This window comes from Phyllobates terribilis, unplaced genomic scaffold, assembly GCF_046119375.1.
Source record: "Phyllobates terribilis strain yellow unplaced genomic scaffold, ASM4611937v1 Scaffold_3__8_contigs__length_932513732, whole genome shotgun sequence".
Lineage (NCBI taxonomy): Eukaryota > Metazoa > Chordata > Amphibia > Anura > Dendrobatidae > Phyllobates > Phyllobates terribilis.
Genome location: NW_027362763.1, coordinates 339,806,057 through 339,827,059, shown reverse-complemented (window position 1 = coordinate 339,827,059; position 21,003 = coordinate 339,806,057). Strand labels below are relative to the sequence as shown.

Sequence of the window (21,003 nt, the reverse complement as noted above, 5' to 3'; positions counted from 1 at the left end):
TCTGCACAGTTTTGAAATGGCGACGAAGATGTTTAGTGCTGACGATGCCATTATCAGCATGACTATTCCGGTGATTTACATGCTGGAGCACATGTTAAACAGAATTCGGAGTCAGGTGGTGGCACAAGAGGAGGTGGAGGAAGTAGAGGAGGAGGAGTTGTATGCGGAAGGGCTAACATCTGCAAGGTCCAGACGGTCGGCAGCACCAAGGCGGCAGGCATGTGAGGGTGGGGGAGATGGTTTTACCAGGGCGCATGGTAGCAGCCAAACTAGTGAGGAAGGTGCAGGAGCCCAGGAAGAAGTGGAGGACGAACTGATGGAAGACTCATCAGATGAGGGAGACCTTGATCACATTTCTGTTGTGCGAGGTTGGGGGGAGAGGACAGAGGAAGGAAGCATGATTGTTACCTCGCCACCAACACAACAGGGACTTGGTGCTCCTGGATGCGCAACACACATGAGTGCCTTCTTGCTGCACTACCTGCAACATGACCCTCGAATTGTGAGAATTAGAAATAATCCTGACTACTGGGTTGCCACACTGTTAGATCCCCGGTACAAAAGTAAATTTGCAGAAATTATTCCTGCCATAGAAAGGGATGCACGCATGCAGGAGTATCAGCAGAGACTGTTGCAGAATCTTACATGTGCTTTTCCACAAAATACCAGTGGTGCACGTAGTGAATCTCACAGTTCCAACTTGCCAACCGTGGGACCGTCAAGTGTTCAGCACTCAAACCGTAACAGAACCACAGTATCTGCTGGTAACATCAATTTTGTGGAATAATTTCACCACTTTTTTAGCTCATCCTTTGCAAGGCCACAGGAGACAAGAAGTCTGACACATAGTCAACGCCTAGAGACGATGGTACAGGAGTATCTCCAAGTAAACATTGAAGCCACGACTGTGTCACTGGACCCTTGCTCTTTTTGGGCTTCCAATCTGGATAAATGGCCGGAGCTAGCCACTTACGCCTTGGAGATCTTGTCATGCCCCGCAGCCAGCGTTCTGTCTGAACGTGTGTTCAGCGCTGCTGGTGGTGTGCTGACAGATTAGCGCACGTGGCTCTCCACTGATAATGTAGACAGACTCACGTTCATAAAGATGAACAAATCATGGATCCGAAACGACTTTTCTACCTCTGTGTCATCCTGGGGAGAGTAAAAGCTTGATGATTGGTTAAAATCACCCTACCAATCGTTTTAAGCTTTCAAATTACTAATCACGTTTATCTGTATCTTGGCTGGAAAATAATTTGGGCTTTGTAGCAGTGTGCAGCACTGATCCTATTAGGCCATCTATACTAAAGCTTCACCAGATTTAAAATTAATAATAATTTTCAGCTGCATCTAGCCCGGAAAATAATTTTGGGGCTCCGAGATGCGCAAGACACATAAGTGCCTTCTTGCTGCACTACCTGCAGCATGACCCTCATATTGTCAGAATTCGAAGTAATCATGACTACTGGGTTGCCACACTCTTAGATCCCCCAAACTTTTCGATCAACCTTTTCATTTTAATAAAGACAAAAAAAATGGTCATTTTTGAAATTATAAGCATTAGCAGGTTGTTAGAAACTGAAATCAAACAGTTTTCAACTCAAAACTTTATTCTAGGTGATGTTACATTTTCACATAGGACCCCTTGTTCGAAAGGAGCTTCTGAACTCTCTCGTCCATTGAATTTGTCAGGTTTTGTATGGTTTCTGCTTCAATTGTTTTGCATGAGGACAGAATACCCTCCCAGAGCTGTTGCTTAGATGTGAACTGCCTCCCGCCATAATAGACACTCCTTTTAATGATGCTCCAAAGGTTCTGAATGGGGTACAGGTCAGGGGAGCATGGGGGTCACACCATAAGTTTGTCCCCTTTTATGCCCATATCAGCCAGAGATGCAGATGTTTTATGTGCAGCATGAGATGGTGCATTATCATGCAGAAAAATGATCTTGCTGTGAAATACACGGTTCTTCTTCTTGAACCATGGCAGGAAGTGCTGTTTGAGAAAATCCACATACATTATGGAGTTCATCTTTAGCGCCTTCAGGGATCCTAAAGGGGCTGACAATCTCTCTCCCCATGATTCCAGCCCAAAACATTACTCCACCTCCTCCTTGTTGGCGCTGTAGCCGTGTTTGCGTGGGGTGTCCATCAACCAGCCATCCTCCACTCCATCCATCTGGACCATCGAGCGCTGCACGGCACTCATCCGTGAACAAAACAGTTTTGAAATCAGTCTTCATGTAATGTTTGGCCCACTGGAGCCGTTTCTGCTTGTGTGAAGTGGATAGAGGAGGTCGACAGGATGGCGTATGCACAGCTGCAAACCTCTGAAGGACCCTGCATCTTGTTGTTCGGGGGACGTTGGAGGCACAAGCAGCTTCAAAAACTTGTCTGCTGCTATGACAAGGCTTTTTTGCCGCTGCTCTTTCAACCTGACGTAATTGCCTGTAGGAAAGAGTCCTCAATTTGCCCTTATCAGCACGCACACGTGTGTACTGTGAATCAGCTACATACTTCTAGATTGCCAAGACACTTCATCCTGATCATCGCACAATGTTGATTGTAGTCATGCCTTGACCTAAACACTCCACAATTTGTTGCTTCTCAGCAGCCGACACATCCTTTTTCTTTCCCATTTTGGCAGAAAATGTAGGCTGCTTAATAATGTGAGACAGCCTTCTTAAGTAGTCTTGCCTTTCATTGGACACACCTGCCAAACTAATTAGCACAGGTGTCTGCAATTGCTTACAGTGATATAAAGAGCCCTGACACACATCACCATCAATGAGTTTAACTGACAAACAAACAAATTCTTCCCTTATCACTCCTAAACACTTTTTGCATAATAATTTGGAACGCAGTGTACATGTGCTTTTCCACAAAACACCAGTGGTTCACGTAGTGAATCTTACAGTTCTAACTTGCCAACCGTGGTCTGTATGGAGTTGTTCAATAAAGGGCCCAAAATAAAGATAACATAGATGGGAGAGGTCTCTATGAATAGGAATTCCTAAGTATTTGATACCCTGTGAGGGCCAGGCAAAGGGAAAGTTGGACTGGATGAAATCCTATATGGATTTGGGGAGGGAGACATCGAGGGCCTCAGACTTCGCTGCATTGATTTTAAAATTTGACCATGTAACAAAGTGATCTATTTCAGCCATAACAGCATGGATGGATATATGTGATTGAGTGATATATACTAGGACATCATCAGCAAATAGAGAGCACTTGTACTCGGTGCCTCCCACCTCAATCCACCTAATATTGGGGTTATGGCGAATTGATGAGAGCAGGTGCTCCGTCACTAGGATGTATAAGAGAGGGGACAGAGGACATCCCTGCCTTGTCCCATTGGTGATTGTGAAAAGTGATGAAAATGTTCTGATGCACCCCCTGGGCCTTGGGACACCCAGAGCCGGACCCTTTTTGGTGGATGCTGGTGGCTGTAGTCTTCATGGCGGCGACCCGGTTCCGTGGCTCAGGGTGGTCAAACCAGTGGCGGAACTATTTATGTGGTTTTGATGTTTAAATGTCCGACTACGCCACCCGTGGATTGCGGTCAGAGTGAACCGCCGCTGCAGGGCAGACCGCTGAGGCTGGTGTTGTGGGTGCAGCAGAGCGTAGCATAACTCCCGACGGGAGGAGTATAGCCTCAGGGCAGTGTATGCGGAGGATGGGGGTGATGGTGCAGGGCAGCAGCAGTAACGACACGGAGTCAGTGATGCAGTCCAGGGCCTTTACTCACAGTTCTTATTATCCAGACCACGTCTGCAGGTAACGGCTGCCCACGTCGTACTGTGCTCACCAGGTGAGGGGCTCAGACAACTCCCAGATAACTTTGGAGCGCTTCACAGGACCCCCTTTGTGCGTCCTTTGTCTGGCCTTTCTTACCAACCCTTCTGTCCGGCTGCCTCGGGCCTCCTCTTGGTAAACTTGGCGCCAGTTTCCCTGACCCTAAGTGGTGCCTTCCTAGCGGGTGTAGCGAGGAGCTGCGCCACATAAAATGTCACAGCCTCCGGTTTCTAGCTGAGGGTCGTTTCCTGCCTCCACTAGTTTCGGGGACCGGTCTCCCCATTTGGCCTGACCCCTCCACGCAGGTGGATTCGGGCGTGCGGTGGCGACTCGCCCGTCCGCACCCCTGGGATCCCTTCATTCCTCATTCCTGGAGCCTTCTCCGCTCCTCTTCCTTCCTTCTCCCTCTTCCAGGCCTGGGCCTCTGTTACTAGGCCCGCCTCCGGAGCAGAGCTCATGCAGAGCCCCTGCTCCCTGCCACTTCTGCTCAGACTTCTCTGCACTGAACTAAGATGGTGCCCACCTTTTATACTCCCTTCTCAATGCACCCAGGAACTGCTTCCTCCCTGCTCCTGCACTACAGGGTTCCCCTTCCTCAGTGTTCCCTCCCCCCACTCCAGCCAGGGACAGGGACTGTCGTGCCCATCTCAGAGGCATATTGGTCGCCCTGCCCCACGGCAATGTGGTGTAATGCATGCAGGTGTCGGGTCCTGATCCACACTCCATCCTTACCTGAGAGTGAGATATCACACCTCTGGGTGAGGTGCAATACCTCTGTAGCAACCGAGCCCTCAGAGTGCTACAGTTCCATTTATCTTCAGCCTAGGTGACGTATTGTGATACAGGGCCGTGATTTTGGCTATAAAAGGGTCCCCTAGACCCCTACCCCAAGCTTTTTAAGAGAATCATATATGGCGTGCCAGGAGACTCTATGGAATGCTTTCTCAGCATCCAACGAGAGTATCTAATTACAAATTTTTAACTGCATCTAGCCCAGGAAATACTTTGTGCCTAGTAGCAGTGTCTGCTAGTCAGCGGATTATCCCGGCTGTTAAGCAAGCTACACCACCTGTAGTTTAGACACTTCATTTTTTCAAAGGAAATGCTTCGGGACCATGGGATACTCAGTGAAGAGCATCAGGAGGCACCCCAAGGCATAGGGGCTGGGACTGGCAGTGGGATGCCTTGCGGTGAACAGCCGAGCTCGATCCTTATAAAAGCTTTTTAACTGCAGCAGCTTTAGTGGACGCTACTGGAGCTGGAATTACGCGGCTGCTGGCATGAGACTTGCCCTCCAATAGATCCTTGTAAATGGATTTAAAGTGTATTCATTCAAATTAGAGAGACAATTTAAATTAAAAAGCTTAGAGCTGCCTCCACCACAGGGGGGCTCGCTCGACCCACCAGCGGACAGGCACCAGTATTGGGAGAGGGGGGCTGGCCATCAGGGTTCACCGCGGCTATGGCACAAACCCGGCGACACGGAGGTGGCACGGGCAGGAGCGGACTGGCCGTGTCGGCTTCTCACTTTTTGGATTTTAGAAGGGCATGACATGCCTATATCTGTGTCTCCCCCTCCTTTTACTCCTCCACCTCTTTTATTTTCGCATGACTATATGTACTTGTCACTTTTCCATGTGTTAGTTATGTCTTCTGAGCAGTTTGTCAGCTTTTGGACACCTTTGAAGGTGTTTTCTATGTGTTTCTATGTGTTTTTGTTTGCCTGCCATTGGTTTTAACGGTGCATTAAGATGACAGGCTGGATCGCAGCTGAGCGCTGCCATCCAGCTTGTCATCCTTCAGAGACACTGCAGAGCACAAGCATGCCTGCGCTCGGCAGTGTCTATGAATGATGGCATGCTGGATGGCAGCGCTCAGCTGTGATCCAGCCTGTCATCTGAATGCCATCCCAGCGTGGGAGAATTCTCCTGCTCAAGCGCTGAGCGCTGAGAATTCTCCCACGCTGTCAGTGACGTGCATGAGGTGAGCTGAGTTCATTGGACATGAGCTCTCCTCATGCACGTCACTGACAGCATGGGAAAATTCTCCTGCACTCACCGCATGCGCAGGAGAATTTTCTCACGCTGTCAGTGACGTGCATGAGGTGGGCTGAGTTCATTGGGCATGCCGGCTTTCTTAAAGAGACGGTGCATGAAAACACTAATATTTTTTTTAATAAATCCTTTAACACTAAATGACAAGTACAGTAACCAACACTGTCACTGTACTTCTTATATATGTGACTGACATGTTTCTATCTATCTAATCTATGTGTGATGCTCTATTCCTTCTTGTCTAAATTATCGGGTACCGGTGTTTGCCGCTGCTGAATTTGCCGGCGGGCTTTTTTAAAGAGAGTGTCTTCTGAGCAGTTTGTCAGCTTTTGGACACCTTTGAAAGTGTTTTCTATGCGTTTCTATGTGTTTTTGTTTGCCTGCCATTGGTTTTAACGGTGTTCGACGGTGTTCTAAGTTGTTCGACGAAAAGTTCCTCGAACATCCCGGTGTTCGACGAACCGAACCCGAACACTAAGGGGGTTGCTCAATACTACTCCTCAATAGTATCGTGAAAGTCCACTGCTCTCCATAGGAGAATTCATGTCCCAATATGCTGACCATAGCTTTCTTTCCATGTAGACAATTGTTCACTAGCATCCTTCTGATAGAGTTCCCTCTGCTTTCGATCCCCTTTTAATTGGGCCTTCTTCTCCCCATGGGCAAAATTCTGTACCATTTAAATGGCCTCCCTGGTCTGGATTCCAATCTGTCACATGTCTCTTCATGTGCTTGAAGGAGATGTCACATGTCCTCCTTCCAGATCTTGCCTTGCTTTCCCAAGATGGCCACCGAACCAACCCCTTACTGTCAGGCACTTCCTCTTAATTGCATGAACAGCCCCCTGGCCTGGTGCTCCGTCTGGTTCTGTCCAAACTGCAGTTTAAACAAGCAGAGCAGAGTCCATTTTACATAACACAAGTCTCTTACATAACAAAAGCATAGCTGTTTCTATGTCTCCTCACAGAACTGGGTAACTGTCTCTGAATAAAAATCCTGCACAAACCAGTTTAAGCCAGAGTCATCGAGCAGTTACAGGGGAAACAGTGGCCTCCTGTGGCCGGTGATTACTACTGCAGGCAACAATATTTTCAATGTCCATGTACATTATTAGTAAAATAGAACAGCAGCTGCAAATTAGATGCAAATGGTTAATGGTAGGTGATGGTCAGCAGCATATTCCCCATCACCTCACAGATTTATGCAGACAATTCCTTTATATCCTATGCTAGTATTTATCTATTGTTGCAAATGAATTGTGACTTTGACTCCTGGATTAGTGGCACATTGATTAACACTGGTGAATTCCAATTACTAGAGCTCTAACTTCAAATCCAACCAGGAGCGTTTTATCTATTCTAAATTTAATTTTTAATCCTCCATCGTGTTTGACCCATGTATATAACATAATTTCTCTTTAATATATATATATCATCTATAAATTAATATTTGATGCTTGCTACTGCATTATGGTCTCAGGAAGGCAATGGTTCAGGGCCAAAACACATAGACTTGTGTCTTATGATTCTTATGGATTTTATTATTTTATTCTTTTTTTTACACAGGGACACTGCAGTAGCAGACACTACTACCCTCATCATTGTCCCCGCTGGTGCTGATCGCAGCATCGGCAGGGAACCATGATGAGGGCAGGTTTCAGCACCCGGCACTTGGGGACAGCGCTTAATGTAGCGCTGATTCCCAGGTGCCGGAACGTGTGCTCCTGATGTGGCACAAGGGCGGCACACGGTTGCCACATGTGTGACACACACGGGACACGGATATCTCCAGTACCGGTTTTTCCGGTACCGGAAATATACGGACGTGTGAAACCGGCCTTATGCTGTGTTTTTTAGTAACAGAATGATTTTCAATTTACTCTCATATTCTGCCCTTTGCTGTGCCTTACCTCTTGGGGAGTGGTTACCACTGCACCCCTCTCCTAAGCCCAGGATCTGGTTGTCCCATAAATAAACATCTTCTACTTTTTTTAGCAATGGATACAATATTTTAAGAGTCTGTTTTCCCCTATATATAGTTCCCCTAATTCCTATGAATGTCCAGTTACAGTAAAAAAAAAATTGCACAAGAAAGAAAAAATGTGTTCCCCCGGAGATCTTTTAGGATTTCTTCGTGGCATGGATTTGAACAAATGGCATGAATTTACAATGAAAATTTTCCTGGGAGATTTTAGTCCATATTGAGAGAATGATGTAGTTGCTTCAAATTTGTTTGTTGCATACTCTTGCTGAGAATTTCCTGTACCAACACATCCCTAAGGTGCTGTGCTGTACGGACTTCACAAAGCAGGCTATTGGACTACACTAATCCCTTTTTAATTCCATCTGTGCAGTATCATGCTGAGCCGTTCATCATTACACTGCACCTGAGCATTCTCTGACAATCTGGCAAGAATGTGTATTAACCCCTGAAGAACTGACAATATATGCTTAAACCAGAGACATTAAAGGTTTCATGTGAAGTGCTGTATCTGTGAAACTTTCCCAACCTTGTGTCCTTCATAAAGTTACAGTCAATATGTTGTATACAAAGAGAAAGCAGCATCTATGGCAAAGGAAAAACATTTGTTTGCTACAGTGCAGATACTGGTTGCGCTTGCACGCCTCCGTTAATTAATGGAGTCAAGTTAATTGGAGACAATTAGTAATGAATACAATGAAGCTCTCAAAGGCTGCATTCACACATTCAAGATTTTATGTCGTTTTGTGAAAAAAAGAAGTGGATTCATGAGAATGAGAATTCTCAGTTATTTCTTTAAAAATTATCCCAGTTTAACCGGATAACGAACAAAGTGCCAGAAATGTATGCCGCTTGGACCTGGGCTCTAACCCAGCTTCATTGTAAAGTTACAGCCCAGGATTAAAACTACTGTATTCTAGTAGGGGCTGGTCCGGTCGCTCGTTGTCAGACACAGATGGGGACTTTGGGGCATAGACAGAAGCCGTTGAACGCTGCCTACTGAATAGCGCTATGTACTGAATAGAAGCAGTGGGACTGCCAATGCGTCTGTAGGATTACCAGGTGTGGGAACGGCAGAGCAGAGTTGCTGGATTTTAGGTGACCCACATCAGCTCTGACAGTGACTTGTGTCATTCTAGGGGATTGTTTATCCTTGTAATTGGGGCTCCTATGGATGATCCAGTTACAATGGAAAAATATGAACAATAAAGAAAAAAAAATAAGTTCCCAAAAGATCTTTTATGATCTCTTGGGGTTGAATTTATGGAAAAAATACATACAGTATGTGCATAAAACATCTGCAAAACTAATAAAAAAAAGGAATATCACCGCAAAGAAATACTGCAAAATCCAATTTGTTTTAAATATAAAATGTTATTAGACAATTACTATATAAAAAAAAGAAAGGCTACACAAGTTAGGTATCTACATGACTGGAATAACCTGAATTATTCATTCAACAGGATATTTGGTGTGAAACATAATATAATAAAAAGCATGAATAAAAAAAATACTGTTTTTTTTTTCTATAATTGCATCACAAAAAATTATGTAAATTACACAGTACTTTATAGGCAGCCCAATACAGTGCTGAAAAATAATACAATTTGCTTCGCATAAAACAAAACCTCATATAGCCTCATCATTGAAAAAAATTGTAAAAAGAAAATTTATAGCTGCTAAAAATAGAGAGTCAAAAACAAATAAATAGCCTATCATCAAAACCCTTTCAGAACTGGTGATTAAGGGGTTTAAAAAATCCATTCATGGCTATAGCTTCAAAAACTGCATCCAAAATTCTGAATGTGGAAATCCAGCCTAAAAGACCAAGCTTTTTCCTCTACCCGATTTTCTAGCCACCCCTGTAGAAGACCATTTTCAGTGCAGTTGTGAGCGGTCATGTCAAGGAGGTTCTTCTGCATATAGAAAATTTCATTAGATGTCCACTTTCAGGCACACATATATCTATCTATCTACTGTATCTATCTATCTATCTTTATATATATATATATATATATATATATATATATACATATATATATATGTATATACATATATATAATAAACCAGGAATTGAATTGCAAAACTGAACTAATCATCAGGCTGTCTTTTCTGAATAAAATAATATATTCACCAAAGCATGGATGATAAAGGTTCCCATTAAATGAAAAATCAATACCAGTTTCCTATTTAGTATTCTCCAATGTAAAGAATATATTAATGTGATCATGTAGCCTTATCTCTCTACTAAGCATGTAAAATTGTGGTAAAAATCTGTTCATTATTTACCAGGGTAACTAGTTAAGTAAAATCAATTCAAATAACTTCAGCACCTAATATGTAAGTCCCCATGACGTATAAATTGGTCATTATCATTGAATTAATGTAATTCAAGCCTGCTTGACTTAAAAAGGACCTGGCCGCCCATCTAATGTGTGTGGGGACCTCTAGTCTCCCCTGATGGCAGATGTTGGGAAAGAGAAGGATCAAGTAGTTAAATTTCAACTGCCTAATCCATCCTTTGTCCTGCAGAAGATGAGAGCATTAATAGTGCCTGGCATGGACGTAACAATACCCCATATCAGCAACTGCTATGGGGCCAGAAGGTTGAGAGAACCTGTACAGGTGAAAAACATTGGAATTAACAAGTTGGTTTTTACTTTCTACCACCACTTTCTCTGACATATGGTGATGTTATCCATACCTTTAATTATTACTACTTATTCTGCTATTTTAGTTTCCTCTCATTAAGTAGTGGGTCTCAACTCATTTTGCTATGGGATCCTATGAATTCTAGGGAGAAGCAAAATCCCGTTTGTATTGCTTGTATTATGACATGCTAAAATCCATGTACAAAAACTCTATCCCACACCATAGGAATAAGGCAAAAGGCAATGACTAAGGGATGTGTCTGAAACACGTCTGCTTTTTCCTATGGTGTTGAATGGATTTTTTCTACATGGATTGTAACCCCTTTCCGACGTGGTCAGTAAGAGTACGCACCACGTCAGAAAGGCCGGTTAAGCGGGGGCTCCGGCGCTGATCCCGCACTGAACCTGGCATATGTCAGCTGATTATTACAGCTGATATGTGCCCGCAACAGCCGCGGGTGGAATCGCGATCCACCCACGGCTGTTAACTAGTTAAATGCCGCTGTCAATCTCTGACAGTGGCATTTAACAGTGCCGCGCCGGAAGTGCATCACTTACCACGCCCATCGGTGACCCCGTCACGTGATCGCGGGTTACTGATGGGTGGGCATGGCAACCCGGGGTCTGCAGCAGACCCCAGTGGTTGTCATGAAAAGATTGCTATGAGCGCCACCTAGTGGTCGGCACTCATAGCACAGGAGCATTTCTACTACATAGAGGTGATCTGCTCATCACCTCTATGTAGCAGAGATGATCAGACAACTGCTGCTTCTAGTCTCCTATGGAGACTATTGAAGCATGCAGTAAGTGAAAAAAAATGTTTTTAAAAATATAAAAAAATATAAAAGTTTAAATCACCCCCCTTTTGCCCCATTCAAAATAAAATAATAAAAAAAAAACCCACATACACATATTAAGTATCGCCGCGTTCAGAATCGCCCGATCTATCAATATGAAAAAAGAATTAATCTGATTGGTAAACAGCGTAATGAGAGGAAAATTCTAAACGCCAGAATTACGTTTTATTGGTCACCGCAACATTGCAGTAAAACGCAATAACGGGCGATAAAAACATCGGATTTATCCCAAAATGGTATCAATAAAAATGTCAGCTCGACGCGCAAAAAATAAGCCTTCACCCAGCCCCAGATCCCGAAAAATGGAGACGCTACGGGTCTCTGAAAATGGCACCATTTTTTTTTTTTAAGCAAACTTTGGATTTTTTTTTCACCACTTAAATAAAAAAGAACCTATACATGTTTGGTGTCTACGAACTCGTAATGACCTGGAGAATAATAATTGCAGGTCAGTTTTAGCATTCAGTGAACGTGGTAAAAAAACAACAACTGTGTAATTGCATTTTTTTTGCAATTTCACCGCACTTGGAATTTTTTTCCCATTTTCCAGTACATGATATGGTAAAACCAGTAATGGCGTTTAAAAGTACAACTCGTCCCGCAAAAAATAAGCCCTCACATGGCCATATTGACCAAAAAATAAAAACGCTATGGCTCTGGGAACAAGGGGAGCAAAAAATGAAAATGCTCCGGTCATGAAGGGGTTAAAATGTCATAATAAAGGCTTGTTTTCAATCCTTTTGCTGGATTGTGCTTCTTTCTGGATATTATAGTACTACAAGTCTCTGTGCAAATGGGATCCCAATCTCTTAGGTGAGCTGATCTTCCCTCTCTTATCTTGTGCCTATGAATTCTAGTTACGCTCCTGGTGACTGACAGCTGCATTCTCCCTACACCTATACACTGAGTGTGTACAGCATACAAGTCAGTCATGAAATAATGCCCAATAGATAGTGGCAAAAGGAGCATAACTAAAGAAAGAGTCTCACTTTGTGACAGCAAGTTTACAATTACTTGGCAGTTCATGTAAATATAGGTTATTGTTTTAAAGTTTCAGTATGTCTCTATTTTTTCTAGCCTTTTCTTAAATATTTTTATCAAATATTGAAAAAAATACAATAAAACATATTTCTTATCTAACACACCAATATAAAGAAATATATAAACATTACAGATTATTTTTGTTTTGAAAGAAAATCAACAAGGACTGGAGCAGTATCTTTTTTCCATAGAGATGTGCCAAAAACTCCAAATGAGCTAAACAGTAGGCAGGTAAGGCCACATTGAACAACTTAGAACTACTTCTTTAAAAAGAATCTGTCAGCAGGTTTTTGCTACATCATCTGAGAGCAGCTTGATGCAGGCAACCAGAAGCTGAATCCAACGATGTATCACTTAGTTTACTGAGTGCTGTGGTTCTGACACAATCAGAGTTTTTAGATTTAGCAATGAAGCAAAGCAGAGAAAGCTAACCTCATCCACACCAGGATCTCTGTACATAATGTCTATAGACAGTGAGCTGCCTATCACAGGAAGGGGTATTGCTGGACCAGGAGGCACAAAGTGCTGTGTCTGAGCAATGATAAGCTGCTGGTGCTAAACAATCATTGTAAGCAAACAAAACCACAGAGCTTGATAAGAGAGGCATCACTTAAATCTGTGTTTTAACCCCTACATAATGTTGTCTTCAGATTAGATAGCAAAAACCTGCAGACAGATTCCCTTTAAAAATAAAAAAGGAACTGATATCAAGGCAAAACCAGGGAATCTGTAACCAGGTTTTTTGCTACCCCATCTAATAGAAACAAAATGTAGAGAAATAGACTCAGATTCCAGTGATGGGTCTCTTACTGAGCAGCTTCCTGAAGTTTTGATGAAATCACTATTTTAAATTATGCAAATCTACCAGTTTTATGAATGTTGAGCTCTGTATAACCCGCCCACATCATTAATTTACAACTTTCAGTGTACAATGTACATAGGCAGAAAGCTGCCAATCAGTGGTAGGGTCAGGGTTATACAGAGCTCATGAATATGGAGGACTACATGGCAGCAGGTTTAATAGTCACAGTGATAATCTAATGCTGATAAATCAGTGATTATATCAAAACTACAGTAAGCAGCCCAGTGAGTGACAAATCGCTGGAATCGGGGTATCTGTCTCTATATAGTAGAGACTCTATATAGTTCTCTCAGATTAGGTGGCAAAAACCTGGTGACAGATTGGCTTTGAAAACCAGATGTGCCAGCATTTTCTCATGCCGTAGTGGTGAGGCACAACATAACCTACTTAACAAAAGTTACATAGGCCTCTGCAGAAGTAGGAGTGCTTTCTTTGACAGCAAACACCTAGTTATCCCCTCACTTTCTTACATCCAGATATACAGTAAGTGCATCTCACCATAGTCATATAAACTAGGTAACGACATAATTGCTCTAATGCTGGGAAATGGCAGCTTTCATCTGCATCTACCAGTATTCACAGCTGCTGCTTTATGCAGGTGTAAGTGTCCCTGACTGCCTTGTTGTTTTATTGTCCAGTGGTCACTCAAGCAAGTAAAATGATTAAAAATACTTTGGTCCCAAGTATGCTGAACGAGAAAAACAAATCTTCAAAAAGGTACAAATTTAAAGCTACATCTGTCCTGAAAGATACACACACATATATTGAAACTAAAAATTATTAGCTACTAAAAATTGCATATTTTTGCCTTGACTAAAACTACCCCGGTCCTTATGGAGTAAACATATTGACTTCTATAGAATGACCTCATGTAATATAGAAGAAGAGAGAGAAGCAAATGCTGAGTATCCTATGTAAAGTGCTGCTGTAATGCTGGGAGACTGCAGCTTCTTGTTTGATCGTGGTAAAGCTTCAGATATGGCGCTTCAGTATTGTAGTATTATACCAGTAGCATACACCAAACCTAAGATAGAAACAAAATGAGCATATACCCTGAAGTATGTAAGTAAATAGTCATAGTACATATAAATAGCATAGGGTACTTAGTAAACACTGTTTTCGATCAAAAAAGCATAAAAGTCAATAAAACCCCAGTCCTCTATCCCCATCCACATTGAGGTCATCTGACAGTAGGTGAGGTTTTAATACTAGTGGACAGGACCGTCCAGATTGGAGTACACCCTGCCGTGTTGGGATGGCTTTTATACTTTTTTTTGGTCAAAAACAGTGTTTACTAAGCACCCTATGTTATTTATGTCTACTATTAACATTTACTTACAGCAGGGTAAATGCTCATTTTGCTTCTAGCTTAGGCTTTTGTCTGTTAAGTGGCCACAGTGTGAACATGCTCTTATACGTTGCATGTATATCAACTTATGCTCCAGCTCATTTCTTTGCTTTTGCTGCTGTTTTTTTGTACTTTTTACAAACAGGGGTGTGCTTCCCTTTTTTTGAGCTAGGCATTTCATTTGTATAGCTTCCCGATCCTGCTCTGCCCCCATCCACTTTGAGATCATCTGACACTAGGGGAGGTTTTAATACTAGAGGATAGGACCGTCTCTATTGGGGTACATCTTGTCATGGTGGGATGGCTTTTACACTTTTTTTTAACAAAAACAGTGTTTACTAAGTACCCTATGTTATTTATATGTACTATTACTGTTTACTTACTTACAGCAGCATATATGCTCATTTGTTTCTATCTTAGGTTTTGTCTGTTAAGTCGCCACAGTGTGAACATGCTATATATACATTGCATGTATATTAACTTATGCTCCGGCTCATTTTCTTGGTTTTGCTGTATCATACACAGTAGAGAATCAGTATGACAACCACACATTTTTTTTATTACATAATAGTCATATCTGCTGCTTACTTGTTGACTATTGGCTCTTCAGTGTAGCTGGAATTTGCCGGGAGCCGCACACGCTCCTCTGCCTCACCGCTGGATGCTGCTCACAGCCCGGCACAGGCCCCGACTCCTCTGTCTCACCGCCGGACGCCGCTTACAGCCAGATGACAGACCCCAGCAGGAGACAGGGCCCCAGCAGGCGACAGGGCCCCAGCAGGTGACAGGGCTCCAGCAGGTGACAGGGCCCCCAGTAGATGACAGGGCCCCCAGCAGGTGACAGGCCCCCAGCAGGTGACGGGCCCCAGACAGGCCCCAGTCAGGCCCCAGTCAGACACTGGCCGCGCAGCATTTCACCTCTTCTGCTGCCACCGGGTTCTTGAGGCAGGGAACAGAGGGACCTGCGATCTTGCTGCACTACCACCGCAACTCACAGCTGTTGGAGCACCAGCTTCATGTATCCAGGGTCCGCAGCATTCCCCCACTTCCGCCGAGTTGGTTTCTTGAAGGACCCTGCCTCCTGTGACCCCCGCTCCACCACCCCCCAGGTAAGATACCTATTCAGACTATAAGCCGGACCCCATCTTATAAAAAATATTTTTTTCCTATTTTCCACCCAAAATTTGGGGTGCGTCTTATGGTCCGGTGCGTCATATAGTCCAAAAAATCCGGTACATAGCAGTGGGGTTTTAGGTTCCAAAGGTGATGTATCAAACAATTTCAGCAGTAGTCAGCAGTAGAAAATTATCCACGGCACTCACCCTTCTTCTTTTAATCCATAAAAGTCCTCTTTATTTCCTACACAACAGCGGTGGGATAATAAACAACATAGACAGACTATGATCATTTCACACCATGTGGTGTTTTCTCAAAGCCTTGAGAAAGCACCACATGGTGTGAAATGATCACAGACATGACTGTTTGTCACCCTCCACTGTATGTGTAGGAAATAAAGAGGACTTTTATGGATTAAAAGAAGAAGGGTGAGTGCCGTGGATAATTTTCTACTGCTGGAAGAAATATCATAAGATTGCTACTAACTGGACGCATGTGTAGATTTATACTATTCAAGCAGGCAAAGGGTGATAATAAGGAAATAAGTCATAAACGCGGTGCCTATCTCTAACCAGCCCTGGGAAGGATTTGTTAGGACCAAGCTGTAAGGTATGGTTTAGTCACTGTGCAGAGAGACTAGGAGCATAAATTGCCTAAAAATTGTCTGCATTCACAGAGATTGGCTTTTGTCCATAAAAGGTTTTGTTCAGCTGATATAACCAGGGAAAGTAGCATGTAATACATAGCTGTACTGAGAGTCTTTGCATCCATTTTTCTCTCCATCTGATTGTGTTAGGTTCTGAGCAGAAGACCCCATCTATGACATTAATATGCTCTAACGGGATATGTAGACAAGGAAGGAGATTTCTTAAGTGGAGAAAATCTACATGTTAACTGCTGCTTGTGGTTTTCATTGGGATCAGTGCTTTCCTATACGAGCAAATGCAAGAAATGTTAGATAACCCCTCAACAACATGATAAATAGGGCATGCCATAAAAACAATGCAATATCACCTGCGCTGTATGGGTGGCATCGTAATAATTATAAAAATGCTAAATTAACACCGAGCTAAAATTTGGGGAGGAAAGTGTGAATGTACACTGAAGTGGAATTAAAAAAATCAAGTTAAAATAATAATAAAAAATGTTAAAAAGACAAATAAATGCTATTGTATTAAGATTGCTAGTAACATAGAAAATAGATTTTTTATTATTTTTTTTTACTTCTATGTATCCTCAAAAAGGAACCGAATAGTGTAACCAATCACCATTCTGACTCTATGTTGGCCGATTCTGAGTAATATACATTTGTATATATAAATATATATATATATATATATATATATATATATATAGTATTACATGCTTAATACAGGCGAAGCTTATTAAGCATAAGGGTGCAGCCTAGAAAAGGAGAATTAAAGCATCCACTTCTTTGCCGGTTGCCTTTTGCGTACAACTAGAGAAAGTAAAAGAAAAACAATGTATAATGCAAAGTCACTTATGGCTTGCTGGATTTATATAAATAGCTAACAATTAACCATTTCTAGTTCCAGCTACTGTGGAGGTGAGGACTTGAAGATCTGAAGACTCTACAGTAACCTAATTGCATCCAGCTGTCTCACTGCCACAAACAAATATATATTGCAGGAATGGAGCCGAATGCTGAAGGGTTAGACAAAGTCACTTCTTTTTAAATAGCACCCATTATATTCAATGAGTGAACAAGTGAAATGAAGACAAGTTCAAGCCACATATTATGCAGAATAATTATATCATTATAGTCTTTTTTTGCCTGAGGGCTTTTCATGAAAAAAAGATAACTGGGTATGGTTTGAATTGTGGCATTGATGTTAGGGATAAAGGAGAGAATTAAAGCATCTACTGACTTAAACAATGTAAATTGATTACTGTCGGCTTCTTCTCACTGAATAGTGTAAATCTGCAAGATGTTTGGTCCAACAATCCCGCATACATTAGTATGAAGGAATTAACTTCCTTACTTACTGATAACATGGCATTTATTATTTTCTCTGCTACTCTGTGGTATATAGTAATAATAACATTAGAAAGTAAGAAAAATAGATCTGACAAAAGATAGATGAATACTTTGAAACACGCTTTATTGCAACAAATAATTAAAAATAGTACATCTGTGAGAATTGAAAAGTGCATATTAGAACTAGTGAGAAATCACGACCCAAGCAAATAATTTACAATTTCAACTGAAAGTTTTATTAAACAACTCCAAATTAACATCAGTATTCACCATAACTGTGAGTGGTATTTACAGTCTTCGGCTCCTGTGGTAAAGGCTTTGTTTTGGGATTTAAGGAGTAGGAAAAATAAAGGACCAAATGGCAGGGAGAGGTCGATGGAGGCTAACAAGATGTGAACGTTTTCCAGAAGAAGTTCTTGCAGCCAGCTTTGCGTTCTCTGGGGGCCAGAACTGGACTGGAATTTGCGGACCTTTCAAGTTCCAACCTTACTTCATCTTGCTCAGCTCCTCTGGGCAGGTCGTCTGATTCCAAGGCTTCATTTTCTGTCTGTGATGGTTCTGATAGCAATTCTGCCAAAAAGTATTTGGCCAACTCCTGTAAAGAAATGAAAAAACAAACAATAAGTTATATCGGTACCCTATTATCTCAGGTATTATATAAACATGTCCACAAATCAGCAATCAGTCCCACATTAGTAAAACCAAAGCTAAAACATGATATGGTAGGAGCTGTCCAAGGTGCTAGACACTTGTAGTCCAGATTATAAACCTACATTTCTTCACTGTTATATAAGGTGCTTTTTAATTTTGTCAGATTCATTATTCATTATACTTATTCATTATTTTACCTTTTCATTTTCCACTACTCAATGCATTCTTAATAGCATGGAGGTAATGTAATGACATTGCTATACAATGCAGTGCAAACATTCAGATACTTAATGATATAGATGTTGACCATTGTAAGGATATTTAATGCAGAGACTGGGAAATCTACCTCAGTCAAAACTTTGACACCTCCATAGTATCAGCACCTGGATAACACATTAGTCTCAGCACCCTGGACAGCTTAGTTGTTTCTGCACCCCAGGGTGCTACATTGGGTGTTGTCCTCATGTCAGACAGCTCAGGTCCACTACTGACTTATGCAATTGTCTAAATTCTACCTAACTTTGTGCAAATCTCTGAGGGTCATCGCAGGAAACAGACCCCAAAATTATTTATCAGAATACTGGTAAGTAATTTTTCAGCAGTTCTAACTATAGAGTCCACTGCAATAGTACTACATTTATATACATGAAGATACTTTAATTCACAGACCTAACAGTTGCATTTGCTCACATATCACACAGTATACAGATTCCACATCTCAAAGCAAAAAAGTTGAGTGTAAATAATAGCACTAGTATAGAAAGAGATGAAAGGCAGAAGATTGCTGCTTACCTGTTTTCCTGCTGCTGCCAGTGATTTCTGCAGGAACTGGCGGAGTCTCGGGTCTGTGGGTGCAGCTGAGATCGAGCTGACAGCCAGGGCCAGGGAGAGCAGGGTCAGGGCACAGCGCACTCTGCACGACTGCATGTCTTCAGGAACTTCTCCGAGCTGATTGCAGAGACAGGGCTATGAGAACCTGCTGAGTCGACTTCTGCTTCTGCTCCTGGGATCTCCTTAGCCCCCTTTTAAATTCTCCCCGTGACGTCAGTAAAGGAAGAGCTCCCTCCTCCCCCTCTTCCCTGAGATAACCACCACTTTTACGCACCATTACCCAAAGTAGATAAATCACTAGAACCACCCTGATGAAAAATAACCTGAAAAGTTTTTTTGTGATTTTCTTTCTCTCTATACTGTAATGTGTATATAGTTTGCTTAACATTATCAAATGTTTTAAAACTGAATGATTTCTACAGGTCCTTTAACCCTGTAAATGCCTGTGTCACTATCCTGTCCATCTGCGATCCAACAATGTGTCATGTTGTTTTCTCCTGTAATTGTTGGTGGCAAGCTGATTATTAATTTAGCTTGGGAACATTACCTGTATAGGATATGCGGACATCTTCTTTACAGCACAGTAATGATTGATTTAAAAGGCTTTCTAGATTTGTATCAAAAGTAGCATCTATGTACGATAACAGCTGTGCCAGCAGCAGAGCTCTCAGGATACTGCCTGGCTAAGGGTACAGCTCAGCTCCACCATGGGAACAACTTCTGTGTATTCCTAAATATTTATCATATGGTTTATTGGGTTATAAACACAACAATATACACAGATACCCTCTATGCAAAAATGTATGCTATAGGGCACGGAAAGAGATTAAAAATCAAAACCAGACAGCTATATTTGCATGTACTTTGATGTTTGTAGAGGTTTTCTCTAACGATGAAGCATATTATTTATTAGCAAAAATCAAAGGTACATGGATAGACAGATAAATAATAGATTGACAGACCGATGAATAAATTGATAGATAGACCAACAGATAGATTGATAGATAGATAATAAGATTGGTAGATAGATAATAAGCTTGATAGATAGATTGATAGCTATATATATATATATATATATATATATATATATATAATAGATAAATACATAGAATAGATAGATATATAGTTAAATAGATAATAGAAAGACAGATCAATAGACAGACATATAGAGATAGATAGATAGTTAGATAGATAGATAGATAGATAGATAGATAGATAGATAGATAGATAGATATGAAAAAATATGGGCTGAATAAAGTCCACATTTCTTTTACAATTTTTGGAGTATTGCCTCTCTATTATAACAATTGGATTTTTGTTTGGGAGGCCCTGCATCCTTATTATTCAGCTGTTGTGATGTTCCATTATCTTTTCGATAGATCGATATATAGGAAAAATTCTTTCCCACCATTAGACCAATAAATAGAAAGCAGACCTGAGGTTTTCACTTAAGAAAGAAGTGTCTGGTGGTTGTTTTCTTAGTAGATATCCTAGAAAGTTACTTGCTACCCAAAGCAAAGATATGGTACCAAGCAGGGATGGGCTTCCTACAAGGGCTCGATGTAAGCCCCCTGCCACTGATGCTCTTAGATAGTGAGAGATGATAAACAAAAATACAAGCAGCATTCCAATGAATAAAGGTGAAATTAAGTTGGTGTATTTACTAAAGATGAATATATATTTTTATATATCTGTGGAGGGAATTTTGACTACTTTACGATGGGTGCCTTCACCTTGCGTTTTGTTACATGCTCTGTCTCCCCGTCAGGGCCATAGACTATAATGGTTCTGGCAGAGCAAACGTGCGCCCTGTCGT

General features: G+C 41.8%; 1 protein-coding gene across 1 annotated transcript; it reads right to left on the bottom strand.

Moving 5' to 3' along the window:
- Window positions 1-17,918: 17,918 nt before the first annotated feature.
- On the bottom strand, window positions 17,919-19,381 carry SST (somatostatin). The gene is made up of 2 exons (XM_073673103.1): window positions 19,149-19,381; window positions 17,919-18,300 (listed from the first exon to the last, which is right to left on the bottom strand). Exons 1-2 carry the CDS (start codon window positions 19,281-19,283, stop codon window positions 18,088-18,090), a joined length of 348 nt encoding a protein of 115 aa, XP_073529204.1. The 5' UTR covers window positions 19,284-19,381; the 3' UTR covers window positions 17,919-18,087.
- Window positions 19,382-21,003: the final 1,622 nt, after the last annotated feature.